Consider the following 18,561-nt stretch of genomic DNA (forward strand, 5'->3'; position numbering starts at 1 on the left):
CTCCCACATTTTGCTACTGCTTTTTCAGCTTTTTACTTATTCACACAGACATAATGTTCATTAAGACAATCTGCAACTCTTACACTGCAAAAACATATGGACTACACAGCTCGATCAGGGCAAAGCAATAGATACAATCTACATAGACTTCTGTAAAGCCTTTGATTCAGTGGTACACGACAAACTGCTCCTAAAACTAAAATCTTATGGTATCTCTGGACACCTGCATAACTGGATAGAAGCATTCCTGTCAAACAGACAACAAATGGTCAAAATTGGGACTGTCCTATCAAATTCTGTACCTGTCAATAGTGGTGTCCCCCAAGGCAGTGTTCTAGGACCAACTCTCTTCATACTCTACATAAATGACCTCTGTGGTCAAATTAAGAGCAACTGCGTTCTTTTTGCTGATGATGTAAAGCTGTTCAATACCAAAGACAATAGTGCTACCCTTCAAAAAGATCTTGACTATGTATCAGAATGGTCAAACAAATGGCAACTTCAAATCTCAACAAATAAATGCTCTGTCTTACATATTGGCAAAAAAAAAATCAAAAAATAAAATACAAGCTGAATAGTCAAGATCTTGTTGATGATCCAAGCTCTGTAAAGGACCTTGGAATAGTCATCTCTAATGATCTAAGTGCTAGAGCCCACTGTAACTACATTGCCAAAAAGGCATTAAGAGTTATTAACCTAATCCTACGTAGCTTTTTCTCTGGTAATATCATACTACTAACTAGAGCATACAAAACATTTGCTAGACCAATACTCAAATACAGCTCATCAGTCTGGAACCCACATTACGTATCTGATATTAGCACAGTTGAGAAAGTCCAGAAATATTTCACAAGAAGAGTTCTCCACTCCTCTACTCATTGTAGAATACCTTATGCCACCAGACTTGAAATTCTAGAACTAGAAAACCTTGAATTACGCTGTCTTCGGTCTGATTTAAGCATGGTATATAAAATCATACATTGCAATGTCCTACCTGTCAATGAATACTTCAGCTTCAACCATAACAACACAAGAGCAAACAATAGATACAAACTCAAGGTTAACCACACCAAACTTGATTGCAGGAAATACGACTTCAGCAACAGAGTGGTCAATGTCTGGAATACTCTACCTGACTCTGTAGTTTCTTCCCCAAACCCCAAAAACTTTAACCTTAAACTGTCTACTATTGACCTCACCCCTTTCCTAAGAGGTCTGTAGGGGGCGTGCATAAGCGCACCAACGTGCCTACCGTCACTGTCCTATTGTTTCTTTTATTTTTCTTATATGTACCCATTTCATGTATTCATAACTATGTCTATACTTATACCTATTATCTTGTAAGCAATTGACAAATAAAATAAATAAAATAAATAAATAAAAATAAATTCCTACACAGTGCCCTTTAACTGTTAACAATAGGAACTCTTCATTTAGAAGATTTTACATAATTAAAAAACAAGAACAAATGATGGAGGGGTGGGCTACCTGGAATTAGTCCTTACAATGTTGTCCATATCTCCCACTGCTTCCTAAAAATATTTATTTATTTATTTGTATCCTGCCTTTATTATTTTTACAAATAATGTATCCAACACACCTTCTTCCATCTCTTTTCCCCACAACAATCCTGTGAGGTGGGTTGGACTGAGGAAGCATAATTAGTCCAAAGGCACTCAGCCAGCTTTCATGGCTAAGGCAAGGCTAGAACTCACGAACTACCACTTTGTAGCCTGGCTATTTTTTTTTTTTTAAATAGATAGGGTTTTATCTTTGCTCATTTATTAAAGTGTAGAATGAATCCATAGAAAGAGAATGGAAAAGGAGAAATAACAGGATCAAAAAATTCCAGAATTTAATTAGGGATCCTTTCCAAATCCCAAATCTCATCAAATGTGTGAGTTATTCCTGATACCAATTTTAACTGGAGATTTGTAAGAACATAAACATAATTGCATTGTATAAAAGTAATATGCAAAGCCCAATGTATCTGCCCCAATATCAACCAGAAGTTTTAATGGACCAAGGAAATGGTCCATGCCTTGCCATACATATCTAGAAAAGATCCACATACTATTTGCTAACCAGTTCATTTTAGGTCCTTTATAATAAAATGAAACTGTTTACATACTTTAAAATGTGGTGTTGTGCAAACTTGTCACAGGTTTTTTAGGAGTTAGGGTACCTAAACTTTCAGTAATGATCTTAGTGATCAGATCAGTAATAGATTAATTAGTATTATTACCATATGCTGCACTAAACCTGTAGACTAAATCTACCTAATCTAGCCACTTTTCTATGAAGCAGGACAATCCACATATCAAGTAATTCTCTTTTCTGGGACCTAAATCATAATCAAGGCTATATTGTGTTCTATAATCACAGAATAGCAGCTCAGTGAAAAATATTTCCAGATGACTCAGGCAAGAGACTCAAATCACACTCAAAGAAAAACAAAAACAGGAATCATTAGCTCAAGATGTTTTCTTAGCACTGAAGACAACTTGTCTAGTCCAACGATGGCAATGGGTCAGGTTTGAAAAATGTTACTTACCACATTTCCTTGTGTGATATTTAACTGAGGAGAACAGTCAATAGCATTCAAGAACTGTTCCACACGTTTATCCCCTATCCCTCCCTCCAATAATGATGAAGCATGGAAAAATACAAAGTAACACTGTTGATGGTGTTCTATAAAAATCAGAAAAATTAGGTTGTGATACACTTCCTAAAACTGTAAGATAATGCAGAACTGATATTACAACTAATCCAGAACATATTACAGTTTCTTGTAGGCAGGCCACCTGCATGTTGGTGTATGACCTAAATAAAGTTAATTTGCAGAAAATCCAATACAAACTCAGTCTGGCCATTCATCTTCTCTAGTTACTAATATTGACTAAGCTTTAATATAGAATAGTTTTTGCAAGTTAGGAATAAAGTTCTAAAGTAACTTCTTGACTTCTGTTTCTTTGAAGGATTATATATAAGTAAGTAACTGTTTCCTATTTTTTTTTTATTTACATGTTAAAAAATGAAGACTCTTTCTCTCACTTCCTAATATAGTAAACGTTCCATTTTCCAAAGCAATTTTTTTTTAAATGCACCCAAAGTTTTATTTATTATTCAAGAAGCAAGCAGAGATCATACTAAGGGGGAAAAGCATAACTAAAGTATCTATTTTTATCTTTTCTATATGGCCTTTCCCCTCTTTTTCTTATCATCCTAACAATGTTTGCCATTTAATGGTTACATACAATGAACAAATGCTTCCTGGATGCTTTTTATAAATTATGCCAATATATTTTTCTTCTCCCTGAGTATGAAAGTTCACAATATAGAAAAAGAATACAATATTATAATGTTTCTCTTTAATGTGTGTCTGCCATTATGAAAGATTGAATATTTATATTGCTTTTAGCAAACAGCTCTAGCCAAAGACATTTGGAAACTCCAGTTGACCCATATGTTTAGAATTCATGAGAGATGGGAAGCAAAAACATAATTATTTCACACTCAATTTATCAACTTCCTTTGGTAGCTAGATGGATGGAATATAATCCTGAAACACACTCAGCCATTGTAATATACATAAGGAAAGAGTTCCATTTTTATATGTGGCCTGTTCTACATATTCAACACAAAACCTTAAGTATAATTACCTATACAACACAAAGTTTTTCTCTTGCCTGCATGATGGACCTGCATACTCTGAGATGTTAACTCTATATTTTATCCAATGGTCTTGTCACAGATTCTCACGAAAGATAATACCTAGCAAATTATGGTTCAAAAGCGGTCAAAGAAAATACGTATGTTTAATAAACATAATGTCATGACCCCATCAGATCCCAGTTCAGAGGAAAAGGGGGTGTTAGGAATGTAAGTCACCTAACAGTTGGGTTGGAAATATATAAACCAGGATAGACATTTTAATACTGTCTCTTTAAGGGAATGCTAAAATTGTAATTGGGTGTGGCTCCTCAAACGATGGAGCCAGAAACCTGGTTTCCCAGAGAGTGTTGCCGTTCCTGCATTTCCCTATTGACTGTTGCTGATCATCGTTATTCTTGGATTGATGTGAGTCTATTACTGAATTGTTTTTGATACTGGACTTTTGATATTTGGGTTATCCCTGGACTGAAAACTGACTGCTATAACCGTGTATGACTTGGACTGCTTGTTGGACTTTGCTTAACCGTTTACTGGACGTAAAAACCTACATTTTACTATACAGTATATCTGTGTGCTGGTTGTGTGTTATTCCTCACTACTCTCACTACGTCTCCCTGTATGCACTCATTCTCCTAACGAGGAATTACCTCAACAGGGGGCATTGGAACCGGGACCGTCCGATGAGGATGGCACATCTCCCTTGGAATGTTTAGAGAGGCCAGGGCCTGAGGATGATGCTGTCTAGGGCCCCTTTGAGGGAGATAGAGACAGAGAGCTGCCTGTCCTCACAGACACAGGGAAGGATGCAGAAGGCAATGGTGTTGAGAGGCAACAGATCCACTCTGATGAGGAATAGCTGCCTCCCCCATTCGATCTGAGGGCAGCTAGAGTGGAGCAGAGGCAAGATCAGGGGATGTCTGTGAGGCTGAGAGAAGGTCGCTCCACCCCTCCTCACAAGGAACACTTGGCTTGGGTTGACTTAAGCAAAGGCCAGGAGAGATTGTCTTTGTCAGGAACAATTGTTTGCTTTGCACTCCCCTGGCTTTTTTGGGGGGCGGGGAGAACAACCTCAGCCTTGACTTGTGTTTCTTCCTGTGCCTTGCTTTGTGCCATTGTCCTGTGGACTTGCCTTGCCCTGTGGATTTGTCCTGCCCTGTGGACCTTGCCCAGTGAGCTTGCACCTTGTCTTTGGATTTCCTCTCTGCCTTTAAAAATTGTTTTGTTGCTTACTGGCTTTTGTTTATGGGTGGCTACCTTCAGGAAAGTGTGGGATGGAGCCTTACTCATTGTGTGCTGTAGGGCCATTTATTGTGAAATTTAACAAAGCAATAAAGAAATCAAATCAGAACAAATAAATCAAGTCATAACAAATAAAGTTCTATTTGCTTATAATTCCTTCACCCCACCTCCAAATATACACCCATTTTTAATACCCAATAAATGACTTTAAGGAGATCTTTCAATCCATAACAGAGCCAAAACCTCATTCTAGGCCTGTCAGATACAACTGCAATGGAATCAAGAAAAACTTGCCAAAATCTTTTAATCACAGCAAAACAAGGCAGATAGTTTTGATTTGAAGATTGTACTGGAGAATAGAAAAGTGACATTTGAGGGTATTAAAAGCCACATTCATCTTTTATTCACACCCGTTTCTAAGTCAATTGAACAGTTTATACGGATAAGGTCCATGGAATCCACAAATCAGTGAAGAGAGATTAGGAATCAAGGTTTCAAGGTAGGAGGGAGTGATATGAAAACCACAGGACCCTGAAGTTTATTTCAACAATCTTAAGCAAAAAGAATTCAGACAATGGGTATAAAATCCCTCTAGGAAGAAACTTGACTGAAGAAATGATATTTTTCTACCTTTGAGAATATCTGAGTAGGAAAAAGCAGAGAAACCCACTACCAAAAGATGTAGGCCTCTCAGGGACTGCAACACAACTTGGTCTTTGCCAAGACAACACACTGCTCTTCCACAAATCCAGGGCTACCAATTACCTAGCCAAAAGGTTGTTGGCTGACAATCATTCCACTAGGGGGATATAAATTCAGTCTGGCATCTACCTCAGAGAAGGCCCAGTTCCCAAGTGAATAACTATCCTTTTCCTTATTTTTCTTGACTTTATTCAAAGCAACCACTTTGAGAATGCAGAGACACAGCTCTGACTCCAAACCTGTCTACAATTCTACCTTTGCGATTCAAAGCAACTTTCCAGGCAAGAAAAAGGCAATTCACAGTTCGTTACACAAAACCCTCTATGTTTAAACAGCTGATATGGTCAACATCTTGTTACATGCAAGGATACTGCACATCTATCGGGGAAAATTAGGTCTCTGTGTATACTTAATTTCTACTGAAATGCCCAAGAATTCTTTTTTACATACTCTCAATTGCCAAAAAGACTGAAGGGAAAGGGTGGAATAACTGATTATTGGTGATGTAACTTTGCAGGAAGGAGCTGTTCTTCTGGAACCTTTCTAAAATAATTACATCCAAGACAAAAGCACTGTGTGAGGGTTTTGTTGTTTGTTCCCTTTAGTTGCCAGCCTACCTTCAACTATTATATAAGCTGGAACAATTTTAGCAAAGGGTTAAAACAATGCAATGAAGTGCTGCAAGAACCAAGGCTTGGGAGGGGGGCAGGTAACCTGCAAGAGGAGGGAATAACATGCTACAAAATTTAACTCATTTTTGGTAGCAGAGATGGAAAGCAAGGATAGGAAAACCAAATCCCAAGAGGAAAATAGGAAGGCCAGTGGAACATAGTAATTTTGCAAAGTGAAAAAAGTCATCCAAGCATCTGTTTTGTTTTTTGTTTTTTTACTCCAAAGCTCCAGAAGTAAATCAACTTACCAGGGTCGAAGTGCGAACTGAAGGCAAAGCTGGGGTTGAAAAATGAAGCCGACATGACAATAGCCAAGAGATTTGCCACCATTCCCATGGCAAAAGCAGAAAAGTGGGGAGGGGGTTTGTGGGAAGTACGAAGACGAGAGAACGAAAAGTAGATTTAAAAATAAATAAATAAATAAATAGCAAAGGCGGTGGGCACCAGGCAGGTGAGGCGATGGGATGCAGGGGAGATTAAAAGCTCTCACAACTCCAGAAGTTGCACGGGTGTCACATTAAAAATCACCATCTCCTCTCTTCTTGACAGCACAGCCAGGGAATTCAAGACTGCAGCTCCTCCTCTTCCTCCATGTTATTATCCCGATGCGTCTCCTTCAGGTATCCACGGGATGAAGTGGGCTCGGCTAGAAATTGCCACACTTGCAAAAGGTAGCATTAGAGAGAGTCACTTAAAGAACAACCACCACCACGGCGGTAAGGGCTGTTTTTCTGAAGCCAATATATATATATATAAATATCTATATCTATATAGATATATATGCGATCGCCCTGGTATTCGGGGCTGCAGCGCCAAATAAAAACAAAAGACGATGCCAACAGCAAAATAAAATTGTGCCGGATCGGACTGCTTGCAGTCAGCCAAAGAATGCACACAGCCTCGCGAGCGCCTGCAAGAGCCCAAAATACGGTCTCACGCTCGGCTCTTCCCCCCACCCCCGCACCCCTCCAAGTCCGGCTGCTACAGGGAGGAAAGCTTTGCACCAAAACAGGAGCCCTCCACAGTAGTGAAGAGATTAGAGCGGCGAGAGGAAACGGCCAGAGGGCAGCAATAATGCCCGGGCGGGAAAGAAGCTTCCGAACGACTGCAGAACTTCAAAGGGGCCGCGGTGGCCGGCGCTAATGGGAAAGCAAAGGCGGGAGCTGTTCCAGTGCTGACCCTGGGAGAAACTGCAACAGCAGCAACGCCATCTTGGTCCAGATCTGCCCTCCCCCCAACACTGCAGTAAGCAGCAGGAAAGGAGCGGGGCCGGGCGGGTGGGGGGCGCGAGAAGAGGCGGCCGGGCAGCCGCTTGTCCAGGTGCCACGGTTTGGCGCGCGCCCGGGCGAGGAAGGGGCGTCGCTGCACGTGCAGTCAAGTGTGACCCGGCTGAGCTCGCGCGCTCTCTCGCTCGCTCTCGCTCTCTCTCTCGCGCGCGCATGCCCTTCGCTCGAGCGCGAGCGGGGGCCCGGCTGCGCGCGCGCGTTGCCCGATTTACGCCGGGCGGCCAAAGCAAGCGAGCCTCGCTTCCCCACCTCTCCTCCCGCACGCGCTCCTCATTCCCGGACGCGCTAGCGCGACGGGCTTCCCGCTCGGATCGAGGCTTCGAACCGTCTGGACCGGGGCCACGGCACGTCCGCTTGCGCGCTTCGAAGCGTTTGGAGCCTGAGTGGCGCCCATGACTGATGCCGGGCTCACCCAACGGGGTCATGGTTTTTCGGTTGACGTTGGCTAAGCGGGCAATTTATTTCGATTGACTGATTGATTGATTGCAAAATCGTCGCACTGCGAAGCTTTAAGAGCAACGCTGTCCACGCTCGCTTCTATTTCTGGCGCTCTTATCGATAGCAGGAGTTATAGCGGGCAAGGGGTATGGGACTCTCGTGAAAATGGCAAGGCCGGTCTCTAACATCCTCCACGCAGCGTTCATATCTAACCCACACCTTCCCCAATTCCCCGTGGTAGATACGCTAGGCTAGTGGGCTGGGGTGCTTTCTTGTGGTGTGATGCATGCATAGTACACAGTCATCAGGTTGAGGCGGCCCTCTTGCTATTAATTCATGATGGGAGAACACGCTCCCTCCCCAAAGGTCTGACCCAAAGTGCTTCCACAGAAGCAAATGGTGTCAGATGGCAATTTTCACCCACAGGTCTGGGCATACACCAAACCTTTTCCAGGCTGATGTGTCAGAATCCGTCTCCCATTGCTGGCAGCCAAAACCGGGTTGAAGCTGGCTAGGGATTATGGGAAGTTCACTAGGTTAAGAAAAGCAGGCATATATGCTCTCGCTAGCTCTACATACTCAGAGTAGGCAGTTCCACGTTTTAACATGATGTCATGATGTAGAATGTTCAGTTATGCTTTAATTGCACTGCTTTTGACATATTTTTAAATCTTTATCTTATCAGGCATCTTGCTTGCCTACTTGGATTGAGAAACAGTGTAGTAATGGAATAAATAACAACATTGAATGTTTAGACCATCACGGTAGCACAAAGATGGAGAAAAAAGCACACAATACACAGAAAATCCAAAAATAGCATTGAAAAAGACAAGCAATTTCTCTGCTCCCCGTGTCCCTGGAAACACTACCAAGGCGCACCAATCAACGCGAGAGTTTTTCAGCAGTAGACAGTTCGTATAAGTTCTAGCATTCACACATACACCAGAAGAGAGAAGGAGAGAAGAAGCAGAGATCTGCAGCCTTTCTATTTTGTAAAATGGATGAAAGTGGAACTCCTGCTTGGAGGCCCAAGGCAAAGTGCTTGTTGGAGTCCTAAGCAGGAAGGTATTAGTGATGTGTTCAATGTATCATGTTTATTGAAAAGGCAGACTTGTTTTGCACAAAACACTCTCTTCTACAAAGCCCCCTTCCCCATTGTTATTCCCATCAAAAATAGATGGCAGGGACCAAGTATTACACAATCTTATACCAGTGGCTGGGAATTTACGTACAGTGCTGACATGGTAGGGGGCTCAGTCAAGTATATCCAGCAACCTGGATGCTGATACAAGTGGGGCAGTTCTGAATTTGTAGGCAATTTAAAAAGAAAACTGTAGTGTACTTGCTCCACAGACTTGTAATACTGCATTCCCATTGGATAAGATACCATTGCTGGGCGATTGGTCGATAACAACAAACCGGATTGGCCGCCTAAGCGGTGGGAAGTTTAAATAAACGCCATTGGTTGCGAGCCGCGAGCAGCCGCTATAAAAAGGGCTGCCGCGGCTCGACTTTAGTTGAAGTTACTTGGTTATTGAATAAAGAGCTGAACTCAACTCCGGTCTCAAGTCTGCTTTGTTCAAGCGATAGAACACTGGCGACGAGGATGAGATTGAAGAAACAAAGACCGTAGCACGTGGCAAAGAAGCCGAAAGAAACCAACGAAATGGCCGGCAACAACTCGCCACCCGCACCGTTCAACCCAGCTGAAGAAGACTGGGAATCCTATATCGACAGGTTCCTGATGTCCCTGGAAAGCAACGAACTGCAAGGAATCACTGACCAGAGGAAGAGAGCCGTATTCCTGACACATTGTGGCCCGACCGTTTTTAAGATGGCAAAGGCATTGGCGAAACCGAATGATGTCAAACAAATGGCGTGGCCAGACCTGAACCGAATGCTGAGAAACCATTACGCGCCTGTCGTGTCCAACCTCATTCGAAGACACGAGTTTTACAAACGGGATCAACAAGAAGGCGAGAGTATTGGTGACTTCGTAGCAGCACTAAGGAATATTGGGGGGGGCATGCGAGTTCCTCAATATGGACGAAGCCATGAGGGATCGTATAGTCCTCGGGTTGAGAGATGCCACCCTGCAGAGAAAACTACTTAACCGACCCAATATTACCGTAAACGAAGCCGTCGCTGAAGCAACCGCAGCCGAAGCAGCAAAAAAATCCACGGCAAAAATGAAACAGATGAATACAGCCAACAGCCGAACCCAGAGTAGAGAAAAGAAGGCGGAAGGTACCCAGAAACACACCACCGCAACTATCCACCATGAAGACATCGAGTCATCAACCGACTCTGAAGCAGACGATGAGGAGGTAAACAGACTCCAATCAGAGCAAAACCGACGAGAAAGGAGAAGTAGGAAACCTGATTTCCAATGTGCAGGATGAGGAGGAAATCACCCACGTTCGGAGTGCTGTTTCTTAGATGCCACCTGTAGGCATTGTGAAAAATGGCGGCACATTGCAAGGGTCTGCCGAAACAAAAAGAGCTATAGTCCAAAGAGGAGAGGCAGTACCCCCCCTCCCCAGAACTAAGGAGAAGCACACCGGAAATCGATGGAACAAAGAAAATAGAAGCCAGCGATTCCATGAGAAGGAAGAAACATACCAGACGCTGATTATCGGGAACACCAGAGCAAGAGCGGCCAAAAAGTTTCGACTAAATGTCAAAATAGAAGGGAAGCCCTGCGAAATGGAAGTGGACTCCGGTTCGTATTTGTCAATGGTATCATAGAACACAATAAAAAACTTGATACCAGATATACGACGAAAAGAACTCGAAGAGCAAAGTCTAACGTTAAAAGATTACCAAGGAAATAGAATTCCGGTAGTCAGATTGGGACAAAGGGCTGCCGTGGCTCGACTTTAGTTGAAGTTACTTGGTTATTGAATAAAGAGCTGAACACAACTCCGGTCTCAAGTCTGCTTTGTTCAAGCGATAGAACAAAATCAGAAAGGGTTTCCATGTGAAGTAATTTTCCTATCCTCACCCCAGCAATAAGGCTTAGAAATACTGAAGATTGCCAATGACCTTCAAGACACAAATCACCTTCAAACACAAATCGCCACATCCAGTAACTGCTACTATAAGTCTGATGCTGAAATCTAAGGTTTTTTGGTTCCATAAGATGTCAACATACAACACTTCTAATTTACCAAAGTACAATTGTCACCATTTTGAATTTCCCATGCAGGAATCTGTCGTGATGGCAGATTCCATGGGGTTATGATGAACATACATTCTGCTGCTCATCTTTGTGGATGGAAATATTATGTTGATCTAAAAGCCGGATTGCAGGACTGGATGCTCTCAGATTAAAAGAGAAATGATCAGCACAGAAAATGAAGGCTCAATACACAAAATAGTTACAAAGCTGGTTCAGATTGGTCTGTCTTGAGAACTACTTTCATTAGAGCCCAGTGGCAGAATATTTTCAGCAAAGTATACATCATATGCTGATATACTGAAAATCTGATGAAATCTAGCAGGGAGGCTGTATCTTCCCACGGTCTGTTTTAATGTTTAAAGTTTGGGCTCCTAGTATATACTAATAATTTTTCAGAGGATCGGGCTCTCAAAGAACATGATGCTGCAGATGTCATCTCACCATAAATAGACCTTATGTTAGAAGGGGGATAAAGGTCTCCTTGTGAACAAATGTTCTCTGAAATGTTACCCCTGATGCTTTTCAGACTTACTCTTTTTTATTTCCTGGGGTTTAAGATAATATTGCATTGTATCCAGCTACAATTCCCACTTGTAAAAATCAGAATGCAGAACTCTTAATGGGTGGTTATTGATGCAGTTTGCCTGAGTGGGAGCAGAAATGCTTAGAACACAATCTGCTTTTAAATAATATTCCTTTTCATCAGTAAGAAGGCAGCTGCCTGTTCAAAGTTTTTTTTTTTTAAAAAAAACCCACAGATTTTATTCTTCTTTGGAGACCTCCAAGGGGAAAAAAAGGGAGAGTGAATCCCAGAAAACTATTGACAACTTCAGAGAGGGCTAGATTCTTAATTTGGTTTATTGAGCTGTCTCTGTTGTCTGTAAGGATTTCTTGAGGACCTTGAATTCTACGGCCTCCATCTCCAGCTGGTTAATAGTGGAACTTTACGCCCCTGAGCCTGCTCCACTGGGGGCTTTTGCAAATAGTGTGGATAAAATATGGGGTAAATTTTGAAGACAGTCAAATATAACAGGGGTGTCAAACTCAAGGCCGGCAGACAGGATGCAACCTACGGGGTACTTAGATCTGGCCCACGGGGCCGCTTTGGAAAAAGCGAAGGACCAGCCTGTGGCGCCTCTGCCAGCGAAAACGAGCTGTTTTCGCTGGCAGAGGGTTGCAGGAGGCCGTTTCAGCCAAAAACGGAGCTCACAAACCCATTTTCACTGGCAGAGCACTTGGGCCCCCATAGGCACCTGTTATGTCTCACCTTTACAAAGGAGGTGAGAAGTCCAAATTCCAATTGAATACAAACAAGCAAGCAAATCCAGTAATTATAGAGTTAACTCCTTGAGCCGATAAAGTTCTTGGCAGTCTCACACACGCTGTCTGCCAAGTCTGACAAGAAAGCAGGAATATAAATCACACAGAATAATCTGGAGCTCCTCTGAATAAGTCACACGTTGTCCCGTACGAAACTCTCAGAGCTAACACACCCACTTTTATTCCCTGTGGGGTGTGTCAGTCCCTCAGCTCAGTCTCTGATTCGTCCCTTCCTCCTGCGTTGCAGCTCACACTTTTGCCTGCAACGCTGCCTCGCATCAAGCCAGCATTCCTCTGCTTGATTCTCAGTCAGAGACTCTGATATGCTCTCCTCCTTTTCCTGATTAGCCTCAGGTTTTCCCTCTTGGTTATCTGCCGACACCTGAGGCACAATCAGGGAGGAAGGCATTGCCAAAGAGGAAGGTCCTGGGGAGGAAGGCATTTCCAAATCCTCCTCTTCTCCATTGTCCGAGTCTTCGTCCTCTAACAATGCAGGCTCGAACCTCAGAGCCACAACAGGCACCCCCGACACGAGTGACATTGAGCTGGCCATGCCCACCCTGGCCCCCTGAGGTCAAACACAACCCTGATGCAGCCCTCACTGAAATCAAGTTTGACATCCCTGGTCTATAAGAATCCAGCCCAGCCTAAAACTCTCCCTCTTAAATTGACCCAAAATCTAAGCTGACCAAAGAGCAGGCATAATAAATTCCTTCCCACTATGGGAGGAGAAAGCAAGGGTGCAACTTACAACCACCATGGAGCCCAAAATTTCTGTTGTTAAGTGAGACTTTTGTTAAATGAGTTTTGGCTCATTTTAGACCTTTCTTGCCACTGTTGTTGAGTGAATCACTGCAGTTGTTAAATTAGTAACACAGTTGTTAAGTGAACCTGGCTTCCCCATCAACTTTGCTTGTCAGAAGGTCATAAAAACTGGTGACATGTCCCCCGAATGCTGTAACCGTCGTAAATATGAGTCAATTGCCAAATATCTGAATTTTGATCACATGACCATGAGGATGCTGCAATGGTCGTAAGTGTGAAAAATGGTCATAAGTCACCTCTTTCACTGCTTGTTGTAACTTGACAACCTGGTCATTGAACGAACTGTTGTAAGTCAAGGACTGTATTGATTCCATGTTCTGTCCTGACCAGCATAATCAGCAGCACCTAAAGCTCTTTGTCACACCTCTCTCAGCATGACCTGAAAATACACCATAAACATGTGTAAATATCATGTCTTTATGTCTTTTTCATTTCATCTCCAACCCATTGCAAAGGCTCATTAGAGTCATTATTTTGCAGATTGAGTTTTAAAGACTAGTTTTCTATCTCAGCCAATCACATTTTTGCATTTGACATACTCTAAGATACAGTACTTTTGGATGGTGATATCTTGATCTGTCCAACTTTTATTGGCTACTTTAGGTTACTCACGGGGGACATCTCCTTCGCTCTGGTTGCTGAGCATTTCCTCAACAGCCATTTTGACAGCTATAGGAAAGTTGGAATTACTGCATCAGATGCATCTGCCATGTAGCCCTCAGCTATACAGGTTTAGCACCATTTTGAATGGGCATCAGTGTTGGGATTCAAAAATTATTACTACCAGTTCTGTGGGCGTGGCTTAGTGGGCATGGCATGGCATGGCTTTGTGGCGTGGCAAGGAAAGGATACTGTAAAATCTCCATTCCCTCCCCACTTCGCTAACGTGATTTCCAGCTCCGTTCTCCTGTGCAGGGCAACAAAAGAAGACCCAGCCAATCATCTGGGACTCGGGAGGCAGACAATAGATGGGGGCGGAGCCAGTCAGAGGTGGTATTTCCCAGTTCTCCAAACTACTCAAAATTTCCGCTACCGGTTCTCCAGAACTGGTCAGAACTTGCTGATTACCACCTCTGGTGGGCATCTAATCTCAAGTCCATTGCAACGGCTGATAGATCAGAGGCGCAGAAGGAGGAGCTGTGATGAAAAGGAGAACTACCTTGATGTACCAAAAACACTCCACTCCTACCTCCCCAAAATAAACTCTACAGATCTCCATTTTGTCACTCAGATTACTTTTGGACTAGGAATGAAGCCAAAAGACTGCAACACATCCCCCTGTAGCAGCCCTTATTCGGGTAAGCAGGGATCAGCACTAGACAACCAGGAAGAAAACAGTAATAAAGGCATCACCATGGGGGAAATCACACCCCCTCCAAAACTGGCAGGGGAAGTTACTGCATATAAATGGGTAACAAATCCTGCACTCACACTGATGATGTTACCTAGGAAAAAAACCAAGCTCAGAGAATCCCAAGACCCCATAGTTTAACCCTGAGCTACAGGTATTTGGAGCTCCTCCACTACTTAAGAATTGGTCTGTATGTTTTACACAAGCCCAAGCCCTGCTCAAGATACAGCAGTAGCATCTTGTGTCCTGACAGCAGAGCTGGTCTCCCATCAAGCTGAGTAGGCAGCTGTTTCAGGCAGCCACTTTTGGATGTCACAATAAACGGTGCTTTTAATTCCAGGAAAAGGGGCTGTATTTGCATGCATGTTGTGTCAAAATAACCTGAAGGCTCTTAAGAATTATGATATGGAAAGGAAAACCCTTTGGTGTTACGGACCGAGACAGCATTCCCCCACCCCACCCCCAGGGCATCAGTGCTGCATACCAAAGCAGAGGACAGGTTGTTGAAAAGGGAAAGGTGGGGATAGTTTCTCTGATGTATATGTGAAGGAAGAGGTGTACTGGATTGGAGCAAGAACTGGAACCAAGGGGAATGAAATGATCAAATGGTGAGGCATTGCTGCAAAGGAAAGTATTTTTTTCATCTGTTGAATCCTGTCCAATTCAAGTCTGCAGGTTTTTGGGGGGAGCAAGGTTTTTCCGAAGTGGTTTGCCATTGCTTCCTTTCTAGGACTGAGAGAAAGTGACTGGACCAAGATCACCCAACTGGCTTTATGTCCAGGCAGGACTAGAACTCCCAGTCTCCCAGTTTCTACCCTGATGCCTTAATTGCTACACCAAGCTGGCTCTCGCCAAAGGAAAGCAGTGTAGTTTTAATAACATTTAACTTCTCTGTTTACTTTCTCTTTTCTGCCCTGAAAACAGTTTATAAATATTGTCCCTCTGGATTAGTAGAGAATTAGCCATGCAGTCTTTAAACAAATAATTAATAACATAATAATAATGTTCAAAGTTCACATGTTTTGTCTAAGCCAGTTGTTGTGTGTAACACTAATGTAACTCGTATTTCCAATCTCTCCCCAGACCACAAAAAGAAAAAGAAAAAAAGACGTGCTAAGTGATAATGGCTTTGGCATCAATATGTTCCCTTTGGTATCCAATTCATTCTCTTGAAGAAAAACGAATGCGTGCATTTTGTCAATACGGCAGGCACCGGCAAAGACAGCCTCTATTTTAAGCTGTTGCCCTGGATATTTGGCATGCCTGTAAAATCTATATCTATCAAGTCTGCATGCATCAATTTACCAGCTTCGCGTGCAATACAGAGAGAGATCTCACATGTGTTTACTTGCAATTTGTTCTGGATATTACCCACACTCAGTACACAAGCTGCTTCCCACATGCAAAATACACATTCCCACAAAAGAGAGTTCTGTTTCATATTATGGATACTTCAGTCCCTCCCTTTATTCTATGGGTGGAAGAAAATTGATTCTTTCAAAAACAAAAACAAAGGCAGAACTGGGAAATTAAATAAGATGGGAAACAAAGCTGGGAAAAGACAACGACTAACATCATTTCATGTAGCCTCTGATTAAAGTTTGAACTTGTCAGAAATCTAGAAGATGGCCAGATAATTGATCCAGATGGAACATTGGTTCTCAAGAAAATTATCATTTTAGAGCAATAGCTAAAAAGTCTAGCTAGGGACATATATAAGGATTATTTCCTTTTTCTCAGTTGCGTGCTCATATGATTCCCCATTTCTCTGTATAAATGAGGACATAGGCATTATAATCTCGGCCTTGCATTCCTGACTTCAGGTTGGTGGAGAAAATATGATTCTGGTAGTCTCTGATCTTAAACTGCAACATTGTCTGTCTCTTTTATAACAGACCAGCATCATCCTGTGGCTGGCCTGGATCACAGCATTCTCTCTCTCTCTTTTTAATTTACAGACTCTTGTCTCTGATTATTTTTTCACAATAAAATTTGATTTTGTTAACTCTGGTGAGTTTAATCTCTTTTTCCATAAGGGCAAGAAGAGCTGAAACTCCTAATGACATATCTATATGCTAATAGCCAGGAAATTTCATTATAAGAAATCATTATTATTATTATTATATACATAACAACATGAAATCAAAACTGCCAGTTCTTTAGCTGGTATTGGCCTTCATACACGTCAAGTTCTTCCCAAGAACTTTGGATGTCAAAAAATATTAATGTGGTATATGTGCAGGATCCAAGCAATATTGCTTTTTGTAATTGACACATTATCTAAGAACCTTCCAAAACAAATTTCATGGTCCAGTGTGCCAATAAACACAGATCGCCAGAGCTAGTTAATGCCATAATCTTTCAACTTCAATTTTCAGGTCTTGATACTTTCTGATCTTTTCCAGTGCTTTCTTTTCTATTCTACTATCCCTTGGTATTGTCACATCGATTACTTACATTCTTCTTTTAAACCATAGTTACTGTGATGTGTTATGAGCCAAAACTTTATCGGTTTATATTCAGAAATCCCACAATATTTTAACCTGTTCACATTTTTAACTTCTTTTTCAACTCCATGTTCCTACCAATTTTTCATTATCAGCACATAATAATTTCTACAGAATTTCCAGGAAACCATTTTGGCAACTGCATCATGTCATTGTTTATAACCAGTTTGTGAAATCTTATGGACTGACCTGAATATATAATTTACTACACAAGGAGATTATTATTATGGTTTTCACATAATTGGCCAGATGTTCAGACTGGACTTGATATACCCATTGAGTCCTTCCCAAAGATGTGCGATAGGTAAATGTTTTTTTTTTAATGGGGTTAAACTGTTCCAAATAAAACTACCTTTTGTGATTGACTGATGGGGATTTTTTATTGCCAATTCAGACTGGCCCTGGCATCCCCATCCCACCCACTGAGTCCTTCCCAAGCTGATTTTTGCAGTTGACTGGTGGGGATTTTGTCAATGCTGATAGAGTTTAAGTGGTGGTCCCGATGTTTTGGAATTGCATTCAAGACATTATTGATACTATCTTTTCTTTCTATTGCCATGGTCATTTTACTTCTATTTGCAGATATTTGCATTTTGTGATTTTCTCTGGTTCTTTCTCTTCTCTCTTGTTGTCTCCATATACTACAATGCAGGGGTGGGATTCAAATTTTTTAACAACTAGTTCTGTGGGCGTGGCTTAGGTGGTGGCCGTGGCTTGGTGGTCATGTGACTGGGTGAACATGGCTTGGTCATGTTATTGGCTGGGCATGGCCAACTCAATATCACTCACGTCGAGGCACGCATCTCCTTGCCTGGCCTCTCATGACTGTGGGGATGCTGCAACAGTCATAACTGTAAAAAATGGTTATAAGTCACTTTTTTCAGTGCCATTGTAACTTTGAATGGTCACTCCACACAAGCAAAGTACCAGCAAAGGAGGGGAAAAACCTCCAGAGAAGTTCCTGAGACATGAAGTCTAGTCCTGCCAAGAATGTAATAAGGGCTAATGGAGAGGCAGTTTCTGTAAGCAACACCAGAATGTTTCCTTCCTCCCTTCCTTATAGGATTAGGCCAGTAATTTCTTCTAACAACCGGTTCTCCAAACTGCTTAGAATGTTAACAACCGGTTCTAACGAATAGATGCGAACTGGTAGAATCCCACCCCTGCTTCAATGTCCATTATCCAGACTTTTTTGCCTTTCTTATCAACAATTGTTAACTTAACAGTTAACTGTTATGTGGCAAGTGCCTGTTTGAATTCTAAATACCCAGAGCACTTTAGTTTTCTTCATTTTCTATTATGTTGTCTGTTTTATAGTCCCACCAGTTCTCACTTGCAGGCAAATAATATTTCCTACAGATATTCC

At 42.1% G+C, this 18,561-nt stretch overlaps 1 protein-coding gene and 1 long non-coding RNA gene across 10 annotated transcripts in view; one reads left to right on the forward strand and one right to left on the reverse strand.

The window, feature by feature from the left end:
* LMTK1 (lemur tail kinase 1) overlaps positions 1 to 7,559 on the reverse strand; it is an 84,839-nt gene extending 77,280 nt beyond the window's left edge. For 4 of the 9 annotated variants that reach the window (XR_015747703.1, XM_087955984.1, XM_026675740.2 and 1 more), the window contains exon 1: positions 6,536 to 7,559. Coding sequence is in view for 3 of the 9 variants with exons in the window: in XM_026675740.2 (XP_026531525.1) it covers positions 6,536 to 6,623 (88 nt within the window). In the remaining 6 variants the exon portion in view is untranslated. The remainder of the gene's footprint in view (positions 1 to 6,535) is intronic. The other 5 variants (XM_026675743.2, XM_087955983.1, XM_026675746.2 and 2 more) reach the window with 3 other exon arrangements.
* LOC148132206 (uncharacterized) lies at positions 7,414 to 16,693 on the forward strand. The gene is made up of 2 exons (XR_015747706.1): positions 7,414 to 7,532; positions 15,772 to 16,693. It is a non-coding gene; the product is annotated as an uncharacterized LOC148132206 (long non-coding RNA).
* The last annotated feature ends 1,868 nt before the right edge of the window (positions 16,694 to 18,561 follow it).

This window comes from Notechis scutatus, chromosome 2, assembly GCF_049901735.1.
Source record: "Notechis scutatus isolate UNSWTSFEM ecotype Mainland chromosome 2, rNotScu1.2, whole genome shotgun sequence".
Classification (NCBI taxonomy): Eukaryota; Metazoa; Chordata; class Lepidosauria; order Squamata; family Elapidae; genus Notechis; species Notechis scutatus.